At 50.4% G+C, this 25,602-nt stretch overlaps 1 protein-coding gene across 1 annotated transcript in view; it reads left to right on the forward strand.

Annotated features, from left to right (window-relative positions):
* LOC140393968 (uncharacterized) overlaps positions 1–25,602 on the forward strand; it is a 505,220-nt gene that overhangs the window by 261,540 nt on the left and 218,078 nt on the right. The window contains exons 36-41 of the mRNA XM_072480674.1: positions 2,282–2,339; positions 2,837–3,021; positions 7,875–8,079; positions 10,729–10,913; positions 11,606–11,810; positions 13,119–13,303. Coding sequence (XP_072336775.1) covers positions 2,282–2,339; positions 2,837–3,021; positions 7,875–8,079; positions 10,729–10,913; positions 11,606–11,810; positions 13,119–13,303 — 1,023 coding nt within the window. The remainder of the gene's footprint in view (positions 1–2,281; positions 2,340–2,836; positions 3,022–7,874; positions 8,080–10,728; positions 10,914–11,605; positions 11,811–13,118; positions 13,304–25,602) is intronic.

Genomic DNA, 25,602 nt, shown 5'->3' on the forward strand with positions numbered 1-25,602 from the left:
AGTGACTGGTGTACGAGGGCACCCAGATCTCATTACACGTTCCCCTCTCCTAATTTGTGGCCATTCAGATAATAATCTGCCTCCCTGTTTTTTCTACCAAAGTGGATAACCTTATTCTATCCACATTATATTGCATCTGCCATGCTTTTGTCATTCACTCAACTTGTCCAAATCACACTGAAGGATCCCTGCATCCTCCTCACACCTCGTCCTCTCACCCAGCTTTGTGTCATCTGCAAATCTGGAGAAAATACATTTAGTTCCTTCAACTAAATCATTAATATATATTGTGATTGGCTGGGGTCCTAGCACTGATCCCAGCGGTAACCCACCGGTCACTGCCTGACATTCGGAATAAGACTTGTTTATTCCTCCTCTTTGTTTCCTGTTTGCCAACCAATTTTCTATTGATCTCAATACACTACCCCCCGTCCCATATGCTTTAATTTAACAGGCTAATCTCTCATGTGGTACTTTGTTGAAAGCCTTCTGAAAGTCCAAATAAACCACATCCACTTGCTCCCCTCAGCAACTCTATTGGTTACATCCTCGAAGAATTCCAGTAGATTTTTGAAGCATGATTTCCCTTTCGTAAATCCATGCTGACTCTGTCCAATCCTGCCACAGTTTTCCAAGAGCTCTGCTATCAAATCTTTGATAACGGACTTTAGAATTTTCCCCACTAACGACGTAAGGTTGACTGGTATATAATTCCCTATTTTCTCTTTACCGTACTTTTTAATTAGTGGGGTTACATTATCTACCCTCCAATCTGTAGGAATTGTTCCAGAGTCTGTTGAATGATGACTATCACCGCATCCGCTAATTCTAGGGTGACTTCCTCAAGTGTTCAGGGATGTAATTTATCAGGCCTTGAGGATTTATTGGCCTTCAATCCAATTACCAACACCATTTCCCTACTAATTCAGATTTCTTTCAATTCCACCCTCTCACTAAACCCTGTGTTCCCCAACATTTCTGGTACATTATTTGTGTCCTTCTTTGTGAAGATAGAAGCAAAGTATGTATATAGTTGATCAGCCATTTCTTTGCTTCCCATTATAAATTCCCTTGTTTCTGTTAGAGACCTACATTTGCCTTCATCAATCTTTTTCTCTTCACATATCTATAGAACCTTTTACAGTCAGTTTTTATGTTCCCCGCAAGCTTACTCTCATAGAGTTTCATAGAATTTACAGTGTAGAAGGAGGCCATTCAGCCCATCGAGTCTGCACCGGCCCTTGGAAAAAGCGCCCTACCCAAGCCCACATTCCCACCCTCCCCGTAACCCAGTAACCCCACCCAACCTTTTTGAACACTAAGGGCAATTTAGCATGGCCAATCCACCTAACCTGCACATCTTTGGACTGTGGGAGGAAACCGGAGCACCCGGAGGAAACCCACGCAGACACGGGGAGAACGTGCAGACTCCGCACAGTCACCCAAGCCGGGAATCGAACCTGGGACCCTGGAGCTGTGAAGCAACTGTGCTAACCACTATGCCACCATGCTGCCCTCTCATACTCTATTTTCTGAATTCTAAACTGCACCCAATTCTTGGGCCTATTTTATTTGGCCAATTTGTATACTTCTTCCTTGGATATAATGGTCTAATTTCCTTTGTAAGCCATGGTTTGGCCACCTTTTCTGTTTTATTTTTGCTCCAGACAGGAATTAACAATTGTTGCAATTCACCCATGCGCTCTTTGACATTTTGCCACTGCCTGTCCACCGTTATCCATTTAAATGACATTCCCTAATCTATCATAGCCAACTTGCGCCTCATTTCACCGTATTAAGATTCAGGACCCTCGTCTTAGAATCAACCACGTCACTCTCCACCTTGATGAAAAATTATGATCGCTCATCTCCAAGGGGTCTCACACAACTTGATTTCCAATTATTCCATTCTCATTCCACAATAATTACACAGCCACCTAGAAGGCCAAAGGCAGCAGACGCATGTGATCACCACCAAGTTCCATTCCAAGACACCATCTTGATCAGAAATATATCACCATCCCTTTACTGTCAAAATGCTGGAATTCCTTCCTGAACTCCACTGTGGGTGTACCTATACCACACTGACTGCAGCGGCTCAAGAAGGCAGCTCACCGCCACCTTCTCAAAGGCAATTAGGAATGGGCTATTAATGCTGGCCGAGCCAGCAACACCAACATCACATGAAATCATTTGAAAAATGAACAAATGCCTCAAGTGAGCCCTCTGTCTGTCACTGACTCTCTCTCCCTGTCTGTCTGATTCTTTGCTTTTATTCCAGAGAGCGGGATCAATCTCCCAGCAGTGAGGGACAGCGTTCCGATGAAGCTGATCAACAGGTAATGAGGGATGGATACAGCAGGGAAAGTGGGGGATTCAGTCACTATCCATGTGTGTGCTGACAATGAGATTTGGGACATGGACCATAGCCAGAGGGGGAGCAGTGAGGGTTCATGTACCATCACTGGGTTCAGACAGTGAGCAGGGACTGACTGTCAGGGAGGGAGTCATACTGACTGTGGGTGAAAATTGGGACGGGGGGGAAATAATGGCAGAATCTTCCAAACAGATTCACAGTCACCAGGAGGGAAATTTGTCTGAAAGGAAGTCCACGATAGACAGAAGTTGTCACATACTCATGACTCTGAACCTCCCTTACCTCTGAAGCAGAGTTATACGGACTTGAAACATTAACTCTATTAGATGTTGCCAGACCTGCTGAGATTATCCAGCATTTCTGTGTTTTATGAATAGAGATAAATAGAGGTGTTTGATTAGAGGATTTATTGTTCTTTCCTGATTGAATGTGTTCCCTTTGTGTCTCCCTCCCTCCCAGTTACAGGCGGAGCTTGTCTCTCTGCGCATTAAACAGGACGAGGCCATCACTGAGATCGAGAGCCTCAAACTGACCAATCAGGAGCAGGAGACACGGCTGCAGCAGATCCAACAGGAGCTTCAGGAGGCCCAGGATCGGCTGGTGGCTCAACAGGAGGAAGCAGCTCAGCGAGAGGAGAAAGAAGGGTAAGAGATCCCCACAAGGTGTTGCGTCCCAGGAAGCATTTGATCATCTCACTCATTCCCCATCCCTGTATCCTCCAATCCCATGCCACGCACACATTTCCAGCTCTTTTCCCAAGGCACAAATTTTCCAGCAGGTTCTGGTTTGGAGTTTGAATTCCTGAATTCTCTCCCAGCAATGTTACATAGAAACAGTGATGGACCATTCAGCACATGGAACCTGTTCAGACATAAGAACATAAGAACTAGGAGCAGGAGTAAGCCATATGGCCCCTCGAGCCTGCTCCGCCATTCAATGAGATCATGGATGATCTTTTGTGGACTCAGCCCCACTTTCTGGCCCGAACGTCATAACCCTTAATCCCTTTATTCGTCAAAAAACTATCTATCTTTATCTTAAAAACATTTAATGAAGGAGCCTCGATTGCTTCACTGGGCAAGGAACTCCATAGATTCACAACCCTTTGGGTGAAGAAGTTCCTCCTAAACTCAGTCCTAAATCCTCTTATTTTGAGGCTATGCCCCCTAGTTCTGCTTACACCCGCCAGTGGAAACAACCTTCCCGCGTCTATCCTATCTATTCCCTTCATAATCTTATATGTTTCAATAAGATCCCTGAGGGACACCTCTAGCTACTGATTGCCAACCAGAGAAACACCTATTAATCCCCACTCTTTGCTTTCTATTAATTAACCAATCCTCTATCCATGCTACTACTTTACCCCTAATGCCATGCATCTTTATCTTATGCAGCAACCTTTTCTGTGGCACCTTGTCAAAGGCTTTCTGGAAATCAAGATATACCACATCCATTGGCTCCCCATTATCTACCGCACTGGTAATGTCCTCAAAAAATTCCACTAATTTAGTTGGGCACGATCTGCCCTTTATGAACCCATGCTGCGTCTGCCCAATGGGACAATTTCCATCCAGATGCCTTGCTATTTCTTCCTTGATGATAGATTCCAGCATTTTCCCTACTACCGAAGTTAAGCTCACTGGCCTATAATTACCCGCTTTCTGCCTACCTCCTTTTATAAACTCCAGTGTCTAGTAAATTTTGGTAAATTATCAAAGTGCATTTGCTATTTCCCTAGCCATCTCTTTTAGCACTCTGGGATGCATTCCATCAGGGCCAGGAGACTTGTCTACCTTTAGCCCCATTAGCTTGCCCATCACTACCTCCTGAGTGATAACAATCATCTCAAGGTCCTCACTTGTCATAGCCTCATTTCTATCAGTCACTGGCATGTTATTTGTGTCTTCCACTGTGAAGACCGACCCAAAAAAACCTGTTCGGTTCCTCAGCCATTTCCTCATCTCCCATTATTAAATCTCCCTTCTCATCCTCTAAAGGACCAATATTTACCTTAGCCACTCTTTTTTGTTTTATATATTTGTAGAAACCTTTACTATCTGTTTTCATATTCTGAGCAAGTTTACTCTCATAATCTATCTTACTCTTCTTTATAGCTTTTTTAGTAGCTTTCTGTTGCCCCCTAAAGATTTCCCAATCCTCTAGTCTCCCACTAATCTTTGCCACTTTGTATGCTTTTTCCTTCAATTTGATACTCTCCCTTATTTCCTTAGATATCCACGGTCGATTTTCCCTCTTTCTACCGTTCTTCTTTTTTGTTGGTATAAACCTTTGCTGAGCACTGTGAAAAATCGGTTGGAAGGTTCTCCACTGTTCCTCAACTGTTTCACCATAAAGCCTTTGCTCCCAATCTACCTTAGCTAGCTTTTCTCTGATCCCATTGTAATCTCCTTTGTTTAAGCACAAAACACTAGTGTTTGATTTTACCTTCTCACCTTCCATCTGTATTTTAAATTCCACCATTTTGTGATCGCTCCTTCCGAGAGGATCCTTAGCTATGAGATCATTAATCAATCCTGTCTCATTACACAGGGCCAGATCTAGGACCGCTTGTTCCCTCGTAGGTTCCATTACATACTGTTCTAGAAACTAACGCGGATACATTCTATAAACTCCTCAAGGCTGCCTTGACCGACCTGGTTAAACCAATCGACATGTAGATTAAAATCCCCCATGATAACTGCTGTACCATTTCTACATGCATCAGTTATTTCTTTGTTTATTGCCTGCCCCACCGTAATGTTACTACTTGGTGGCCGAGAGACTACTCCTATAAGTGACTTTTTCACCTTACTATTCCTGAATTCCACCCAAATAGATTCAACCTTATCCTCCAAAGCACCGATATCATCCCTTACTATTGCCCGGATGTCATCCTTAAATAACAGAGCTACACCACCTCCCTTACCATCCACTCTGTCCTTCCGAATAGTTTGATACCCTTGGATATTTAACTCCCAGTCGTGACCATCCTTTAACCATATTTCAGTAATGCCCACTAAATCATAGTCATTCACGATGATTTGCGCCATCAACTCATTTACCTTATTCCGAATACTACGAGCATTCAGGTAAAGTACACTTATGTTGGCTTTTATACCTCTGTTTTGAAACTTAACACCTCGATCAGTAACCTCTCCTAAGTTATATTTCCTCTTAATTTTTCTCCTAATTTTCCTTGTCATTGAACCCATATCTTCATGTAACAACCTGCCGCGTCGCTTACCATTAATGTTTTTACTTCCCGTTTTATTCCTTTTAGTATTACTGGGCCTATTCACTGAACTGCCTTCAGTCACTGTACCTTGTACTGTCGCCTTTTTTGATTTTTGACTATGGATCCTCTGCCTTACACTTTCCCCCTTCCTGCCTTTTGTTTCTGTTCCTGTTTTACTGCCTTCCGACCTCCTGCATTGGTTCCCATCCCCCTGCCACATTAGTTTAAACCCTCCCCAACAGCTCTAGCATACACCTCCCCTAGGACATCGGTTCCAGTCCTGCCCAGGTGCAGACCGTCTGGTTTGTACTGGTCCCACCTCCCCCAGAACCAGTTCCAATGCCCCAGGAATTTGAATCCCTCCCTCTTGCACCATCTCTCGAGCCACACATTTATCCTATCTATCCTGACATTCCTACTCTGACTAGCTCGTGGCACAGGTAGCAATCCTGAGATTACTACCTTTGAGGCCCTACTTTTTAGTTTAACCCCTAACTCCCTGAATTCAGCTTGTAGGAACTCGTCCCATTTTTTACTTATATCGTTGGTGCCTATGTGCACCACGACAGCTGGCTGTTAACCCCCCCCCCCCCCCCAGAATGTCCTGCAGCCACTCCGAGACATCCTTGACCCTTGCACCAGGGAGTCAACATACCATCCTGGAGTCTCGATTGCGTCCGCAGAACTGCCTGTCTATTCCCCTTACAATTGAGTCCCCTATCACTATAGCCCTGTCATTCTTCTTCCTGCCCTGCTGCACAGCAGAGCCAGCCACGGGGCCATGAACCTGGCTGCTGCTGCCTTCCCCTGGTGAGCCATCTCCCTCAACAGTCTCCAAAGCGGTATATCTGTTTTGCAGGGAGATGACCGCAGGGGACAACTGCACTGCCTTCCTACTCTTGCTCTGTCTTTTGGTCACCCGTTTTCTATCTCCCTCAGTAACTTTCACCTGTGGTGTGACCAACTTGCTAAATGTGCTATCCACAATGTCCTCAGCATCGTGAATGCTCCAAACTGAGTCCATCCACAGCTCCGGAGCCGTCAAGCGGTCTAACAGGAGCTGCAACTGGACACACTTCTTGCACGTGAAGGAGCCAGGGACAGTGTACGTGTCCCTGAGCTCCCACATCGCACACGAGGAGCATGACATGGGTCTGGGATCTCCTGCCATGTCTTAAATCTTCGGTTAACTTCAACAACTACAATTCCCCCAAAAAAATAACAAGAAGAAAAAATAAATAAATATACAAATGAAAAGAAGAAGAAAACAGAAAAACTACTTACTAGTCACTTACCAAGGATAAAATGCACCTCATCACCCCCCCCCCCCCCCCCCCCCCCCACCCCAAGCTTCGAATTCCCACCTAGCTTCAAATTCCTAAACTCTCTCTTAGCTGTGTCTCACTCTGGCTGTGTCTTCTCTGGCTCACTGGGAGAACTGGAATGACATTCCATTCATTCATGGCCTACAGGGTCCTGACTTCAGGGGAAGGCCCGCTGCTGATCTAGACACTGACTGAGTGGCACATGGTTCAATGGTCCTTCCCAAGAAAGCCAGAGAAGGTCACTCGCTGGCTCTACAGCCAGCTGGCAAGACTCCCTAACATCTCAACAAGATTCCACCTGTTGCCTCTTCCTCTTACTGGAACGATGGAGGTTGAGGGGCAACCTAATAAAAGTCTACATAATTATGAGGGGTATGGTCAGAATGGATAGTCTGAAGCGTTTTCCCAGAGTGCAAGAGTCAATTACTAGGGGACATAGGTTTAAGGTGCGAGGGGCAAAGTTTAGAGGAGATGTGTGAAGGAAATTTTTTACAGAGAGGGTCGAGGGTGCCTGGCACTCGTTGCCGGAGGAGGTGATGGATGCAGGTACGGTCGTGATGTTTAAGGGATGCCTTGACAAATACATGAATAGAATAGGAATAGAGGGATACAGACCCTGGAAGTGTAGAAGGGCTGTATGGTCGGCACGGCTTGGAGGGCCGCAGGCCTGTTCCTGCACTGCACTTTTATTTGTTCTTTGTTCTTTCTCTGATCCTCTTACTCTTTCATTCTATCCCAGTCCACCTCTGTCAGTTTGCTGGATTTGCAGTTTTCTTTATATTTTAGCTTAATCTAGTCCCTTACCTCATTAGTTGACCAGGGTCGTTTCACTGCACATGTAGAGCATGCTCCTTTCCAGATATCGACTGGATTTGTATCGTACATACATTTCTTTGAAGTTTAAGCAATGCTGTTTTGCATCATTCCTGCTCCACAGACTCCAGAGAACTCGCTCCATTCGACGCCGTGTGACTTGCAACACCTCGAGCAAAGCGGCCTACCAGGGAGAGGATCCTGGCCTCCATCACCTGAGGGTCGAAGATCAGGATGTGGCCATGGCAATGGGTGATGATGTAGTTGGAACCTGTGAGGAAACAGAAACAACTTTAGCAAGAGATGGAGCAGCAGAGACAATCAAAGAGGTAGCTGGGCCTAGGAACTAGGCTTCTCTACTTATTATGATCCTGGACCTGGACACCTATATTTGCTAGTTTATTGGACAGAAACATTTATAAAATTGAGGAAAGGATACTTCACTTCAAAAGTTATTCCAGTTAAAAATAAGGATATGGTCTATCAAAACAAATGTTATTATTAACACAGTATTCAACTACCTTAACATTACTGGAATATACCTTACAATTACCAGTTTAGTAATGCTTAACAATCAAAAGAAACTCATTTAACACCTAACTGATATCTTCTTTAACTCCAATCAAGCAAAACCTATCATAGGTCAAAAACTACTTTTAAATCGAGTTAGAAAGTATAGGATTACTTGCCAATCTTTGGAGAGAGGGGTCTTTTGAGAGACTGCTTTCTGAGAGAGAGATCCTGTCAGATTAATGCTGAATCTCTGACAGTCTTCTGCAGAATCTGCTGTTTAGTTCACAGCCAAAACTATACTAAAATCTCTGTCGGCTACAGCCCTGGCTCCCCCATTAATTATATGATGCCCATTCCACTCAAATCCCAGGACTTGCTTAAGTTTAAACTCAATGGCCGCAATTTACTGGCCGTTCAACAGGAATCGGGGTGGAAAGCGGCCAGTAGATCCCACGAGAAGCCTCTTCCGGGCATCCTTACGGTCACTATGCCCCACGGGACCTAACAAGATCTTGCAAGATATCACAATCTGAATCCTGCCCACAATGGGAAGGACCCAAATTTGCAGAGTTAAGTGAGTTTAAAAGCTCACTTAACTCTGCCAGCACCAGATCGAACTGGCTCCCGCGACCTACTTGCCTTGCCGTGGAGACCCCAGCCCACAAATGGGGACCAGGTGGAACTGCACTTTGGTGGGAGGGGGGTTCTTCCAGGTGAACAGTGGCCCGTGGGTGGTTGGTATCTGGGCAGAATGGCACCCTTGCACTGTGTATGCCACCTGGGCATGCTGACACTGCCTGACTGGCACCCTGTTGTGCCACCCTAGCAACCTGACAGTGCCACTTGGTTGCCAGCCTGACACTGCCAAGGTGCCCAGGTGGCATTTTGGCAATGCCGGGGATTGGGCCTGGGGGTGCCCTGTCCATATGAGTTGTGGTGTGGGGGGCTCGCGAGGTTTCCTCCTGCACTGACAAACAGCTCCTCAGTGCAGGAAATGAGTGCGGCCTCGATGAGGCTTTTCCTGTCGAGGCCCGAAAAAACCCAAGAATGCCGTTAGACAGCAGGGTAGTTCCCAGCGCTACAAGCACTAGGAATGACCCTCTAATCCCACCCAGAACCGAGTGTTTCTTTCCCCTAAGATCGCACCCACAGTGTCTAATTATCTACGCCCAAGGGAATCCATAGACATTATAACAAAAACCCATGAGGCCTCTCTTTTGAAACATATACAGGTTGGAAAGAAGGATGATCTCACCTTTACGGCATCTTAATTGCACATTTTGCAGCCACAAAGCCTTGCTGGTTTTTAAACCAGGATTTTAAAAACTATTACTGCAGCAGATATACACCAGATACATATAATACAATATCTACACCAATTTCTTACATTTTGTTACAACCCATTCGTAGGTCATGGACTGTGAACCCTCCGGGCTCCCGTGACAACCACTGAGCATGAACTCCCCCTGGTAAAACGGGACAGGGTTTTCCCTTAACAAGGGGGAACCTCGCTGTATAAAAATCTTGACCTGGTTGCAGGTTGAGGAAGGTGAGGTGAGGAGAGTTAGCTGTGTGTGCCTAAATGAACTTGTGTTCATTTTATCCTCCCATGCATTCCTGTGTGTTTCTTTGTTGGATTCTGCACATCATACACACTGTGAGAGCAGCAGGAAGGCTTCAATCCTGGAGGAACTGTTTCACCCATTGCTGTGTGTCTGCACAGAGACACTTCAACCCCCTCATAAGCCACAGGGTCATAGGATCCCACTCAGATTCAAACCCGCGCTGAACAGAGTCAGACTGTCACCTGGTTTGTGCCTCATTCTGTATCGCTTACACCTTCCGGGAAAAGTCAAAACAAAGAAAACTCAGGATGTCCATTTGACAGAAAGACCAATACTTGGACAATGACCTTGCGTTTCATAAGCTTCCCCATAAGATTCTGGGGAGGAGTGGGTTTTGAAAATTAAGTGAGGACGTGACCCACTGGATTCTGCAGAAATGTTTGGAATTAGAGTCTGATGGGGAGGGTGGGGGTGATTAAGAGAGATGATAAAACTGAAGAGGGAGACAGAGACAGAGAGAGAAAGAGAGATTTAGGGATGAAAAGAGAGTGAGAGAGACTGAGAGATCAGGATAATGATCTTGAGAGACTGATAGAGAGATTGAGGAGAGTATGTGTTAGCTAGGGATAGTTTGCAATATAGGTTTAGTGAAATTATTAATGACAATTTTCGGCTCGAGTCTAATTGGTGTGGGCATGGGAAATAGCATGCCCTACCTGATCCTGTAACTCATCCCCACTCTGTGATGGAGAGGTGGAGAGAAAATGGGGAAAAGAGAGACTGAGGTAGACACCAGCAACTAGGATTTCTGGACAATTTTTGTGAATGATTAGATAATAATTGGAGATGGTCTTTTCATTGATGATTGAATGTGTTCCTTTGTGTGTTCCTTCCTCCCAGTTACAGGCGGAGCTTGTCTCTCTGCGCAGTAAACAGAACGAGGCCATCACTGAGATTGAGAGCCTCAAACTGACCAATCAGGAGCAGGAGACACGCCTGCAACAGATCCAACAGGAGCTTCAGGAGGCCCAGGATCGGCTGGTGGCTCAACAGGAGGAAGCAGCTCAGCGAGAGGAGAAAGAAGGGTAAGAGATCCCCACAAGGTGTTGTGTCCCAGTGAGCATTTGACCATCTCAGACATTCCCCATCCCTGTATCCTCCAATCTGATGCCACACACACAATTCCAGCTCCTTTATCAGGACGCACATTATTAACTGCTTTATCTTCCAATCTCTCACACCCAGGGAGCAGAAACTCTAGCAAGTTCTGATTTGGAGTTTGAATTCCTGAATTCTCTCCCAGCAATGTTACACAGGAACAGTGATGGACCATTTAGCACATGGGACCTGTTCGACATTCCATTCCTTCACAGTCTCTAGGGTCCTGACTTCAGGGGAAGGCCCGCTGCTGGCGTATACACTCCCTGAGTAGCATGTGGTTCGATGGTCCATCCTAAAAAGGTCTGAGTGGGTCACTCACCGGCTCCCTAGCTGGCAAGATCCCCTAACACCTCAACAAGATTCCACCCATTATCTCTTCCTTGTCTGATCCTCTTATTATTTTCATTCTATCCCAATCCATCTCTGTCAGTTTGCTGGATTTGCAGTTTTCATAATATTTTCGCTTAATCTAGTCCCTTACCTCATTAATTAACCAGGGTTGATTCACTGCACGTGCAGAGCATGCTTCTTTCCGGATATCATCTGATTTGTATCGCACATACGTTTCTTTAACCATTAAGCAATGCTGTTTTCCCCCATCATTCCTGCTCCACAGACTTCAGAGAACTCGCTCCATTCGACGCCGTGTGACTCACAACACCTCGAGCAAAATGCCCCCACAGGGAGAGGATCCTGGGCACTCTCAACTGAGGGTCGAAGGTCAGGATGTGGGCATGGCAACGGGTGATGATGTCGTTGGAACCTGTGAGGAAACAGAAACAACTTCAGCAAGAGATGGAGCAGCGGAAACAATCAAAGAGGTAGCTGGGCCGAGGAACTAGGCATCTCTACCTATTATGATCTAGGACCAGATCCCAACATTTGCTGGGATACCGGACAAGAGCCTCGCAGTGGATGCTACACAGGAGTCCTGGCACTGCCAGTGTGGCATCCTGGCAACATCAGCCTGGCATTCCCAGGGAGCCAAGGTGACACTGCCAGGGTGGCACTGCCAGGATGGCAGAGGCACTTCCAGGGTGCCAGGCAGGCAGTGCCAGAGTGTTCAGGTGGCATTTTGCCCATGCCGGCGATTGGGCTCGGGGGTACTTTGCCGAATGAGGTGTGCTGAGGGGGGGACGTGAAGACTCCCCAAAATGTGATTTGGGGCACTGGGGGGTCCGTGGGCCACACCATGGAGTCGAAAGATCAGGCATAATTTAAAAATGGCTCCCCAATCTCTTCCTGCACTGATGAGTGGAACTCCTCAGTGCAGGAAATCCGACTTAGTGCGGCCTTGGCAGGGTGTTCCCTGTCGAGGCCCGAAAAAGAGTGCCTTGAGATAGCGGGGATAATGCCGGGAGTGGGCCCCTCTAATTCTGTCCAAAAAGGACTGTTTTTTTTCCCGCTAGGTCCCGCTAGAGCGATCTAGAGGGAAAAGAAACTCCAAGGGAATTGACAGAAATCAGCACAAAAAACAATTAGGCCTCTCTTTATAAACATATACAGGTTGGAAAGAAGGATGATCTCGCTTTTATGATATCTTATTTGCATCTTTTCCAGCCACAATGTCTGGCTGTCTTTCAAACCAGATTTTAAAGAAACATTACTGCAGCAGATACATGTAATATAATATATACACATATTTCTTATATTCACCACACACTGTAAGAGGAGCAGGAAGGCCTCAGCCTTGCAGGAACTGGTTCATCCATTGCTGTTGGTCTCCACAGAGACACTCCAACCCCCTCCATGAGCGCGAGGGCCAAAGGATCCCAGTCAGACTCAAACACCCTGCCGTCCAGAGACAGACTGTCACCTGGCTAATGCTTCACTCTATGTCGCTTACACCTTCCGGGAAAAGTGAAAACAAAGAAAAGTCTGAATGTCCCTTGGACAGAACGATCAATACTTGTACAATGAGCTTAAGTTTCATAGGTTTCCCCATTAGGTTCTGGGGAGGAGGGGGTTTTGGAAATTATGTGAGGACGTGACCAACTGCAGCAACATTTGGAATTAGAGTCTGACAGGAGGAAAAAGAAGAGACTGAAGCAGACACAGCAAATAGGATTTCTGGACAGTTTTTGTGAATGATTAGATAATAATTGGTGATGATCTTTCCTCCCTCCCAGTTACGGGCGGAGCTTGTCTCTCTGCGCAGTAAACAGGACGAGGCCGTCACTGAGATCGAGAGGCTCAAACTGACCAATCAGGAGCAGGAGACCCGCCTGCAACAGATCCAACAGGAGCTTCAGGAGGCCCAGGATCGGCTGGTGGCTCAACAGGAGGAAGCAGCTCAGCGAGAGGAGAAAGAAGGGTAAGAGATCCCCACAAGGTGTTGTGTCCCAATGAGCATTTGATCATCTTAGACATTCCCCATCCCTGTATCCTCCAATCTGATGCCACACACACAATTCCACAAGGGTACGTGTGGGATCGTGGCCCCTTTAAGAGGGCGGGTTCCACGGACCACCGATCTGGCTCGGGGCCAACCATAAAGGAGTGCGTGACACTGGCCAATGGGAGTTTGATTGGGGCGCTGGAGCAGCACCCCAGGTAATGTGGACCAAGGAACTGAAGTGTGAAGACCTGTTGTATTGTGTTCTGTGCCTTTACTTATCTCCCTTTGCCTTTCATCAGCAAACCTCTTTTGTTAACTACTGGAATCCCACAGTGTCTGCCTCGAGCCACCACATTGGCGACGAGCTAAAAGTTTTCAATCACACCGACAGTCATTGTGAATTGCGGAGGGAAAGAAGCAACAATTGAGAAAGTAGAAAATCTCCAGAAAGAGTTGAAATCATTTAAGTCATGAATGAAAATGCCTATTGTCATGGTATCCACTCATGTATATGGTGAGATGCAGACATGCAGTGATTGACACACAGGATGAGCAGTAAGCACACAACACAGTGCAGCCAATCACCAGATAGGACACTACTACTATAAAGCCAGAGGACACTCGGTTTCCCGCTCTCTCGGGACCCAGCCACTGAGACAGTCAGAGTCCACGAGCTAGCAAATGCAAACACCATGCGGTCTAGTAAGTCTGGTCAGGCTACTACAAGGTCTCCAGTCAGTTCAGTATAGTGTCGACCCACAGCTGAATATGTATATCAGTTCTATCGTTGAATAAAACAGTGTTGGATCTTCTCCAGTGTTAGACGTTTGTTTCTAGCTTCCCTGCATCGAGTGCAGTCCACATCGAACCAACCTGCCGAACACATCATGGTACCAGAGTGATACTGATCTTGACGGACCTACCTCGAGTGCATCAGCATTGACCAGCAAGCAGCCATCCAGTGAAGTGGAAAACATCCAGCCTCCTCCGCAGCTCCGCATCTCCGGCAACCTCGGCGTCAATTGGAAAATCTTCAAGCAAAAGTTCCTCTTGTACATCGAGGCCTCCGACCTCGAAGCAGCATCGGATGCCAGGAAGATCGCGCTATTTCTCTCCACCGCGGGGGACCATTCCATCCACATCTACAACTCCCTTACGTTCGCTGACGGCGAAGGCAAAACAAAATTCAAAACAGTCCTGCTGAAGTTTGACAGCCACTGCGACATTGAGGTGAATGAGAGCTCTGAACGGTACATTTTCCAGCAGAGGCTTCAGGGTAAGGATGAACCTTTTCAGTCCTTCGTGACCCATCTCCACATCCTAGCGCAGTCATGTAACTGTGACTCGACAGCTGATCCCATGATCCGGGATCAGATTGTTTTCGGGGTCCACTCCGACTCCCTTCGGCAGCAGCTCCTGAAAGTCAAACAGTTGACCCTCTCTGGCGCTATCGAGACGTGCGTGTCCATGAGCATGCTAAGAATCGTTACTCCCACATCAGGGCGGCAGAATCTGCAAAGCTGGCCTCCCACGAGGCAGAAAGGGTGCAGGCCATTGCACAAATGCAGGGCCTGAGCATCGAGGAGAGTGGCTGTATCGCGCGCTTTTCCCGGGTGCCTGCGCATGCGCGCCACGACCAAGTGGACGACGAGCCCGACAACCCGACTGCGCAGGTGCGTACGTCGACCGACCGCACTGCGCATGCGCAATGGCGCACGGAACGCGCTGATGTCGGTGTCATGACGTGTCCAAATTGTGGCTCCGCCCATTTAAAGCGGCAAAAGGACGCCGGTGTCCACAGTGTGGCAAGCTTGGCCACTACGCAGCCCTTTGCAGATCTGCTCCACCGCTCAGCAGCCAGCGATCCCAGCTGCGGCGCAGAAGCGTCCGCTCAATACAACAAGGCATGCCAGATTCCGATCCCGACTGCCCAACAGACCCTGATGCTGAGTGTCTCAAGTCCCCATACCGGGTGGGCATCAGAACTACACATGCGCTGCCTTCCACCACAACGGTGAAACGCCTCTCGATCCTCAGTGTGGATCCCGATGACGAGTAGTGTGCTGTCCTCACAGTTAACAAGGCTCGCATCCGATTTGAACTGGACACCGGCGCATCAGCGAACCTCATCTCAAAATCCGACCTTGACACCATCCGCGCCAGACCAAGCATTCTTCCACGACCTGCCAGCTCCTTGACTACAATGGCAATGCCATAGCTGCCAGTGGCTTCTGTCAACTAGGGGTATCCAACAAGGCGATCAAGGCAACACTGCGGTTTGAAATTGCTGGGCTTGACAGGCGTCCCTGCTTGGTGCTCGAGCCTGCAAGCTCCTGAACCTGGTTCAGCGAGTCCACACCATGTCATCATCACCGGCGACGGCCTCGCCTGAGGTAAACTTGCAAGCCGACATAGATGACATTATCACGCAGTACCGCAGCATATTTGATGGAATGGGCACGCTCCCACACCGATATAAAATCCTGCTCAAGCCGAACGCCACCCCTGTAATCCATGCACCACGCCGGGTGCCGGCGCCCCTCAAGGATCGTCTGAAGAAGCAATTACAGGACCTCCAAGACTAGAGCATCATCTCGAAGGTCACAGAGCCAACAGACTGGGTCAGCTCCATGGTCTGCGTAAAGAAGCTTTCAGGGGAGTTTTGCATTTGTATTGACCCTAAGGATCTAAACCGCAACATCATGCGGGAGCATTACCCGATACCAAAACGTGAAGACTTGACCAGTGAGATGGCTCGTGCCAGATTCTGTACTAAGCTGGACGCCTCCAAGGGTTTTTGGCAAATACAGCTGGACACGTCCAGTCGCAAGCTGTGCACGTTCAACACCTCGTTCGGTCGCTACTGCTACAACCGGATGCCTTTTGGCATCATATCTGCCTCCGAAGCATTTCACCGCATCATGGAGCAGATGATGGAGGGCATTGAGGGGGTGCGAGTATACGTTGACGATGTAATTATCTGGTCCACAACACCCCAGGAACACATCGCTCGCCTCAAGAAGATATTCCAGAGAATTCATGAACATGGTCTCCAGCTCAACAGGACCAAGTGCTCATTTGGTCAATCGGATATTAAGTTCCTGGGTGACCACATCTCGCAGCAGGACGTGCGGCCAGATGCCGGCAAGGTCTCGGCGATCAACGCCATGAAGACTCCAGAGGACAAGAAGGCGGTCCTCCGCTTCCTCGGGATGGTCAACTTCCTCGGGAAATTCATTCCCAATATGGCATCCCACACCATGGCCCTCCGCCATCTCGATGGAATTCCAGTGGCTGGCCACGCATGAAGGGGAATGGCGTGAGCTGAAAGCAAAGCTCACCACAGCCCCGGTTCTAGCGTTCTTCGACCCAACCAAGGAAACCAAGATATCGACTGATGCAAGCCAGGACGGCATTGGGGCGGTGCTCCTTCAGCGGGATGACTCCTCGTCCTGGGCTCCAGTGGCGTTTGTCTCCAGGGCCATGACGCCCACTGAGCAACGGTACGCTCAGATTGAGAAGGAGTGTCTGGGCCTCCTGACAGGGATAGTCAAGTTTCACGACTATGTTTACGGCCTGCCAAAATTCACGGTGGAAACGGACCACAGGCCTCTAGTCCATATAATCCAGAAGTTTTTAAATGACATGGCACCTCGGTTACAGCGAATTCTTCTTAAGCTACGCCGCTACGACTTCGAACTTGTTTACACGCCAGGCAAAGAGCTGATCATTGCAGATGCCCTATCCAGGTGCATTACCACACCGTGTGAACAAAGTGACTTCATCTGCCACATAGAAGCGCAAGTGCAGTTGTGTGCCACCAACCTTCCGGCCTCTGACGAACGGGTGGTCCAAATTCGTGAGGAGACGGCCAAGGATCTTCTGCTGCAGCGCGTGATGCAGCACCTTACCCATGGCTGGCAGAAGGGACAATGTCCCCAGTTCTATAACGTAAAAGACGAGCTGACAGTGGTGGAGGGAATCCTCCTGAAACTCGACAGAATCGTTATTCCTCAGAGTATGCGTGCTATGGTGCTGGGCCAACTCCACGAGGGTCACCTTGGGGTCGAGAAATGCCGACGCAGAGCTCGGGAGGCGGTCTGTTGGCCGGGCATCAGCCAGGGCATTGCCGACACAGTGCTCAACTGCCTACCTGTGAGAAGTTTCAACCAGCTTAACCCAAGGAAACGCTGCAACAGCATGAGATCGTGACCTCACCGTGGTCCAAAGTAGGTGTAGACCTTTTCCACGCCAAGGGGCGTGACTACATACCCCTGGTCGACTACTTCTGCAGTTACCCAGAAGTGGTGAAACTGTCCGACCTCACTTCGAAGGCGGTAATGAAAGCGTGCAAAGAAACGTTCGCCAGGCATGGGATACCGCTCACGGTAATGAGCGACAACGGTCCTTGTTTTTACAGCCAAGAATGGTCTGATTTTGCAGTCCTACAACTTCTGTCACGTAACCTCCAGTCCCCACTACCCGCAGTCAAACGGGAAGGCCGAGAAAGGGGTCCACATTGTAAAGTGGTTGCTGTGCAAAGCTGTAGACTCAGGCTCCGACTTCAACCTGGCAATGCTGGCATACAGGGCAACCCCACTGTCCACTGGGTTGTCTCCAGCGCAGATGCTCATGAATCGCACTCTGAGGACCACAGTTCCAGCCATCCATGTTCCAGACGCTGACCACATCACGGTCTTACAGAAAATGCAGCAGTCACGGGCCCAACAGAAGGCCACAAACGATGCTCATGCCACGGATCTACCTGAGCTGGCCCCAACTGATCATGTTCGTGTTCAGTTGCCTGAGGGCGGCTGGTCAGCAAAAGCTGTTGTGATCAAACAAGTGGCCCCAAGATCGTTCCTTGTCTGCATAGCTGATGGCTCCCTGCTACGGCGCAACAGACGGGCACTGCAAAGAGTTCCACGCCCGCTACCTGACCAAAGTGCCCCGCCGCCTACGTTGCTTCCTCCGGACGTACCCTGCCACGAGGCCACCGATCTACCAGCAATCCCGCCGGCCCATGAGAACACCGCGATGGCAGCGATCCCGCCTATCCACGTGCAGGCGGTTCCTGATCCACCTCTGCGGCGATCGACAAGAATTCATCGCCCACCACAAAAATTGAATCTGTAGACTGAACATTTGTACATTTTGTGACTTCATCGATTTAACCTCTGTAAATATTGTTTTGTTTGCCATGCATCTGCAAGATTGACACCTTATGTATCTATGTTCATTTAGACACGTTTTGTATATAGTCAGGCACATATATATATATATATATATATATACGCACGCACACCTTAGTATTTATTTATCTAAAAAAAAAAGGGGGGAGATGTCATGGTATCCACTCATGTATATGGTGAGATGCAGACAGGCAGTGATTGACACACAGAATGACCAGTAAGCACACACCAGCCAATCACCAGACAGGACACTACCACTATAAAACCAGAGGGCACTAGGTTTCCCGCTCTCTCGGGACCCAGCCACTGAGACAGTCAGAGTCCACGAGCTAGCACAGTGCAAACACCATGCGGTAGCTAGTAAGTCTGGTCAGGCTAGTACAAGGTCTCCAGTCAGTTCAATATAGTATCGACCCACAGCTGAATAGGTATATCAGTTCTATCGTTGAATAAAACAGTGTTGGATCTTCTCCAGTATTAGACGTCTGTTTCTAGCTTCCCTGCATCGAGTGCAGTCCACAGCGAACCTACCTGCCTAACACATCACCTATCTGTGGGAAACAAGACCTATTTGACTATGGGGTTGAATCATGGCTTCAGCGCATCATTCTCCGTCCCGCCGCACCCGTTTTCTGGTGCGGTGTGCCCCTGCCGGCAGTAGGATTCTCTGTTCCGCTAGCCGGCCAATAGGGTTTCCCATTGTGGGCACCCCCACGCCGTCGGGAAATCCGCGGGCGTGAATGCACTGCTGGGCGAAACGGAGGATCCCGCCGATGGAGAATCCGGCCCATGGTTCTTCCTTACCCGAAATGAGATGACCGTTTGCCGGCCCCAAACATATAATTTGATTAGGAACCTCACGTCTCTGGAGGCACTCAACTCGAAGGCCCTTGACCAGACAGTGTAATTGGTTAAAGAACATGACCATTACACCCCAAGGCCCTCGATTATGCTCTGTTATCAGATTAACTCTGCATGAAGAGTCCGTCTCAACTTTTTAACCCAACTTTGCCAGCTTGCTGAGCACTGAGAGTTTGGGATCGCACTAAGTGACATGTTGTGCGCCTGGCTGGTTTGGAGGATCCATAACCTTAATATCCAGAAGTAGCTTGGAAAAAGTGATTGACATTACTCAGCTGATGGAGTGCACCGAAAAAGCCACTAGACTTCGAAGCATGGCTGAAGGGGAGTTAAACAAGTATGGGGCAATATGGCCAGGAGTCTGCGGCAGGATCAACCGGCACAGCTCCGAGCCAGATACGGTGCTTGGTACAGGACCGGAATCCAAACAAATTCGACTTCTGTTGTTGTGGGCGGGGGTACCACCGCCTGGAGACCTGTCATGTTCGGGAGTTCATGGGCTTCCGTTGCAACCAAAGGGGCACATTTAAGCGTGTTGCCACAAGAGGCAAAACACGGCATTGCAAAAAAAAAAATCCAGCAGCAGTCGCAGCATCATTGAACACAGTGGAGAAGAGCTCTGAAGAAGGGCATGTAATGTGTCAGTTAAATCAGTCCAATTGAATAAGATGGCTCCACTTGAAATTATCTTGAGGGTAAATGGTAGGCCCCTTAAAATGGAAGCCAACACTGACCGGGTTAACCTCGCACCTTAAAAACAACTCAAAATCCCAGGTTTTGCCTCTTTAAAAGCGCCACTCTTCATCGGGTCTTTATCTTGTGTAGTGTTGGGCGTTCTGACACACAGATGAGCCAACACAGTTGTATTTGGTACAACGCTGTTTTATTCAAACTTACTATCTACAGTTTTGTCTTGATACTCTGCACGTGGGGACTCCCTGTCTGTGATGTTAAAACAGGTCTTGTCGTTGTCCTTGTCCCCAGATCTACTGTCCACCAGGTGTCGTGTTTGTCCCTTTTATACTGTCCCTGTCTTTGTCTGTGATTGGTTGTGGTGTTGTGTGTTCTGATTCGTCTGTTGGTGTGTCTATCGTGATGTGTGTGTTTGAATATCATGACATCTTGTTTCACAGTGGGTGGGATAATCCTGAACCTTCCGATTAGGAAGTCACAGTCACATGATGGGAAGGAGAGGCCAGTCATGATTTTTTATCAACTTATTCTTCCATGGGCTGTGGGCATCGCTGGCAAAGCCAGCATTTGTTTTCCATCCCTAATTACCCCTTGTTGCTGCCATTTCGGAGGGCAGTTTAGAGTCAAACCCATTGCATGTAGGCCAGACCAGGTAAGGACGACAGATTTTTCTCTTTGAAGGACATCAGTGAACCAGATGGATTTTTACAACAATTGATAGTTTCATGGTTGCCATTACTGAGATTCATTCATAATTCCAAATTTATTCATTGAATTTAAATTCCACCAGCTGCCACGGTGGGATTTGAACCTGCGTCACCAGAGCAATAGCCAGGGTCTCTGGATTGCTAGTTCAGTGACTTTAACACTATGCCACCATCTCCCCTCCCATGTTCCAAACATAAGGGGCGGGATTCTGCGAGAATTGGTGGGGCGGGCAACTCCGGCGGGAAGGAGTGGCGTGAACCACTCCGGCATCAGGCCGCTCTGAAGATGCAGAATCCTCCGCACTTCAGGGGCTAGGCCGGCGCCGGAGTGGATTGCGCCGCGCCAGCCGGCGCGGAAGGGTTTGGTGCCATGCCTACCGCCGCCTAAGGGCCTCCGCCGGCCGGCGCGAGTTGGTGCATGCGCGGGAGTGCCAGCGTGTGCTGGCATCAGCCCAACGCATGCGCCGGGGGGGGTTCATCTCCGCGTCGGCCATCGCGGAGGTCCACAGCAGCCGACGCAGAGGAATAGACTGCCCCCACGGGCCAGGCCACCGCCGGGGCACCTCCTGGGGCCAGATCCCCCCGCACCCCCGCCCCCCCCGAGGACCCCATAGGCCGCCCGCGCAGCCAGGTCCCGCCGGTAAGTACCTGTTGTAATTTACATCGGCGGGACCGGCCTAAAACGGGCGGCCACTCGGCCCATCGCAGGCCGGAGAATCGCCGGGGAGGCCGCTGCGAGCGGCCGCCGACCGGAGCAGCGCGAATCCCGCCCCCACCAAATCCCCAGCGCCGGAGAATTCCGCAGCCGGCGGGGGCGGGATTCACGCCGCCCCCCTGGCGATTCTCCGACCCGCGGCGGTTCGGAGAATCCCTCCCATGATCAGTACAAAATGTGAAATGCCCTTATCAATCTTGAGTATTTGATTAACTTCTTCTACACTCTCACTTCATATTCATTAATCTGCGGTTCATTCACTTTTATAACTGACCAGTCCAGCGAGGCTGCTCCAGTTCAGTTTCTGGTCAGTGATGACTCTCCCCAGGATGTTGAAAGTGGACGGTTCAATGATGGTAATGCCATTGAATGTCAAGGGAAGATGGTCAGATTCCCTCTTGTTGGAGATGGTCATTGCCTGGCACTTGGTGTGGGGCGAATTGTTATTCCATGGCCTCACCCCTCTGTACCGGTGTAATCTCCTTGAGGCTTAAAGCCCCTGCGATCTCTGCGCTCCTCTAATTCCAGCCTTGTGAGCAGTGCAGGTACTAATCGTAGCCCATTGACAGCAGCGCCTTCTGTTGTCAGGACTCTAACTCTGGAATTCAGTCCCTAATTTTCTCCACCTCTTTTCCTCCCTTTAAAGTTTCATCTTAAATTCTACCTCTGTGACTAACATTTGACCATCTGACCTGATACCTCTCTATGTGGTTCGCTGTCACACTTTGTTTTGTATCGTCTTTATGAAGCACCTTGGGACATTTTAGTGCTGCAAAGGTGCTATGGACAAGTTATTGTCAGTTTGAAGACTTCACTATTGCTTGTGAGTAGTCTGACAGGATGGTAATTGGCAGGTTGGAAATTTATTTTATTGTGTGGATAAAATACATTACTGGGCATTTTTCTACAGTATTTTACAGATGTTAATATTGCAGATGAACCGGAACAGCGGTTTTTTAATGCGTTCATGGGATGTAGCCGTCCCTGGCTGGGCCAGTATTTGTTGCCCGGCCCTAATTGCCCTTGAGGGCTTCCTCGACCATTTCAGAGTCGGGTATGAATCAACCACATTGCTGTGGGTCTGGAGTCACATGTAGGCCGGGACCAGGTAAGGGCGCCAGATTTCCTTCCCTCAAGGGAAAAATACGTGACTTGATCTCCACAGGCATTATCCAATGGTCACTACTATCAATACTGATGTGGACAGATACATCTGCGGCAGGTCGACTGGTGGAAATGAAAACAAATAGTTTTTTTTCTTCTGTTGGTTTCCCCTGGCAGATATGTCCTTCAGGACTCAAACGACTTGGTCAAAAGTGGGAGTTTGTGTCTCCTTATTTGGAAAAGGATATAATTGCGTTAGGAGCAGTTCACTTAATCCTGGGAAGAGGGACTTATTTTATTAGGAAAGGTTGAAAATGTTGGGCCTATACCCATTACGATCATAGAGTCCCTACTGTGCAGAAGGGGGCCACTTGGCCCATCGAGCCTGCACCGACCCTCCATAAGAGCACCCTATCTCGGCCCATTCACCCACTACAACCCTGCAACCCGGTAACCTAACTGTAAGCTACTTTAGAAGAATGAAAGATGATCTAATTCAAACATATAGATTCTGAGGAGAATTGAGAGATGTGGGGCGTCATTCTCCGCCCCCCCAGAGGGTCGGAGAATGCCCGTTGGCCGCCGTGAATCCCGCCCCCGCCGAAGTCTCCGAAGGGAGAAAAGTCGGCGGGGCGTTAATGGCGCCGCTGCCGTGGAGAATGTCACGGGTCTGCGCAAGGCAGCCGATTTTCGGCCTGCCGATATTCTCCCTTCCGGATGGGCCGAAGTCCCGTCGACGTGATGACCGTTCACGTCAACGTGAATCAAACCTCCTTTTCATCGGCGTGACCCGGTGCTCCAGGCTCACGCCGACCAGCGTGGAGGTGAGTGACGGCCTGGGGGGTTGGCTCTGGGCAGGTAATGGCGTGGCCGCAGTCTGATTGCGTGAGGAGAGGTGTGTCTCGGGTTGTGTGTGTGTGTGTGCGGCGGGGGGGGGTGGTTAGAGTAGGCTGGGCTCCGGGGGAGTGCCGGGAGGGGGTCCGTGCCGGGGTGGAGGTTAGGGGGGGGGGGTCCGTGCCGGGGTGGAGGTTGGGGGTTGGGGGGGGGTCCGTGCTGGGGTGGAGGTTGGGGGGGGGGGTCCGTGCTGGGGTGGAGGTTGGGGGGGGTCCGTGCCGTGCCGGGGTGGAGGTTGGGGGCGGGGGGGTCCGTGCTGGGGTGGAGGTTGGGGGTTGGGGGGGGTCCGTGCTGGGGTGGAGGTTGGGGAGGGGGTCCGTGCCGGGGTGGAGGTTGGGGGTTGTGGGGGGGTCCGTGCTGGGGTGGAGGTTGGGGGTTGGGGGGGGTCCGTGCTGGGGTGGAGGTTGGGGGTTGGGGGGGGTCCGTGCTGGGGTGGAGGTTGGGGAGGGGGTCCGTGCCGGGGTGGAGGTTGGGGGGGGGGGTCCGTGCCGGGGTGGAGGTTGGGGGGGGGGTCCGTGCCGGGGTGGAGGTTGGGGGTTGGGGGGGGTCCGTGCTGGGGTGGAGGTTGGGGGGGGGGTCCGTGCCGGGGTGGAGGTTGGGGGGGGTGGGTCCGTGCCGGGGTGGAGGTTGGGGGTTGGGGGAGGTCCGTGCTGGGGTGGAGGTTGGGGGTTGGGGGGGGTCCGTGCCCGGGTGGAGGTTGGGGGTTGGGGGGGGTCCGTGCTGGGGTGGAGGTTGGGGGTTGGGGGGGGTCCGTGCCGGGGTGGAGGTTGGGGGTTGGGGGGGGTCCGTGCTGGGGTGGAGGTTGGGGGTTGGGGGGGGTCCGTGCTGGGGTGGAGGTTGGGGGGGGTCCGTGCCGGGGTGGAGGTTGGGGGGGGGTCCGTGCCGAGGAGGGTGATGGGAGGGCAAGTGAGTTGGTCCACCTGGCCAGGTGCCAGCCTCCAACAGTTGGACCCATGCGGTCCATGCCACCTGGCTGGGGGGAGGAGGGGATATGGGCAATGATGACATGTCGTCGTTCCCCTCCCCCCCACCAGGCCGTCATGTTTTCAGATCATCCAGCGATGTTGGCCGCCGTGGTGGCAGCCGCTCATGTCTATGTTGCCCTGGATGAGGAGGAGGAGGAGGAGCGTGCCAGAGAGGCGGCGCAGGCTGTCGCAGAGGGGAAGGCGGCAGGCGCCCAGGCTGGAGGGACACCTGACCGACAGGACGAGGAGGGGGAGGAGGACGTCGCGGCCCCACGGCAACGGAGGCACCCGAGGGCGCCCCGTGTGTACCGGCCCCGGCAGTCATACCAGGACCTCACGGACCGGGAATGCAGGAGGAGACTCCGGATGAGCCGGGAAACCGTGGCACACATCTGCCACCTGCTGGCACACCTGTCACCGCGTGGCACTGGCGGGGGACACCCTCTCCCCGTGTCCGTCAAGGTTACGGTGGCCTTGAACTTTTATGCAACGGGGTCATTCCAGGCACCGAGTGGGGACCTGTCCGGCATATCGCAGACATCGGTGCACCGGTGCATCCGGGCAGTGACAGATGCCCTTTATGCCATGGCGCACCGCTACATCCGCTTCCCCGTGGACCGGGCCAGCCAAGATGCCCGGGCCGTGGGCTTCTCTGCCGTGGCCGAGTTCCCCATGGTCCAGGGCGCGATCGATGGGATGCACGTCGCCGTGCGGCCACCTGCAGATAACAGGGCCGTGTTCACTAATAGGAAGGGGACCTATTCGATGAACGTACAGGTGGTCTGCGACCACCGCATGATGATCCTGCACGTCTGCGCCCGTCACCCAGGCAGTGTACACGACTCATTCGTGTTGTCGCGGTCATCCATCCCCGGCATGTACGAGGGACGCCATCCCCGGCTGAGGGGCTGGTTGCTGGGCGACAGGGGCTACCCATTGCGATCGTGGCTGATGACGCCTATACGGAGGCCACGCAATGAGGCGGAGAACCGCTACACTGATGCCCATGTAGCGACAAGGGGAGTGATCGAGACGTGCTTTGGCGTGCTGAAGATGCGTTTCAGGTGCCTGGACCTCTCTGGGGGCGCCCTCCAGTATCGGTCAGATAGGGTCGGCCGCATCATTGTGGTGTGCTGCGTCCTGC

The sequence above is a fragment of the Scyliorhinus torazame genome, chromosome 17 (assembly GCF_047496885.1).
Source record: "Scyliorhinus torazame isolate Kashiwa2021f chromosome 17, sScyTor2.1, whole genome shotgun sequence".
Lineage (NCBI taxonomy): Eukaryota > Metazoa > Chordata > Chondrichthyes > Carcharhiniformes > Scyliorhinidae > Scyliorhinus > Scyliorhinus torazame.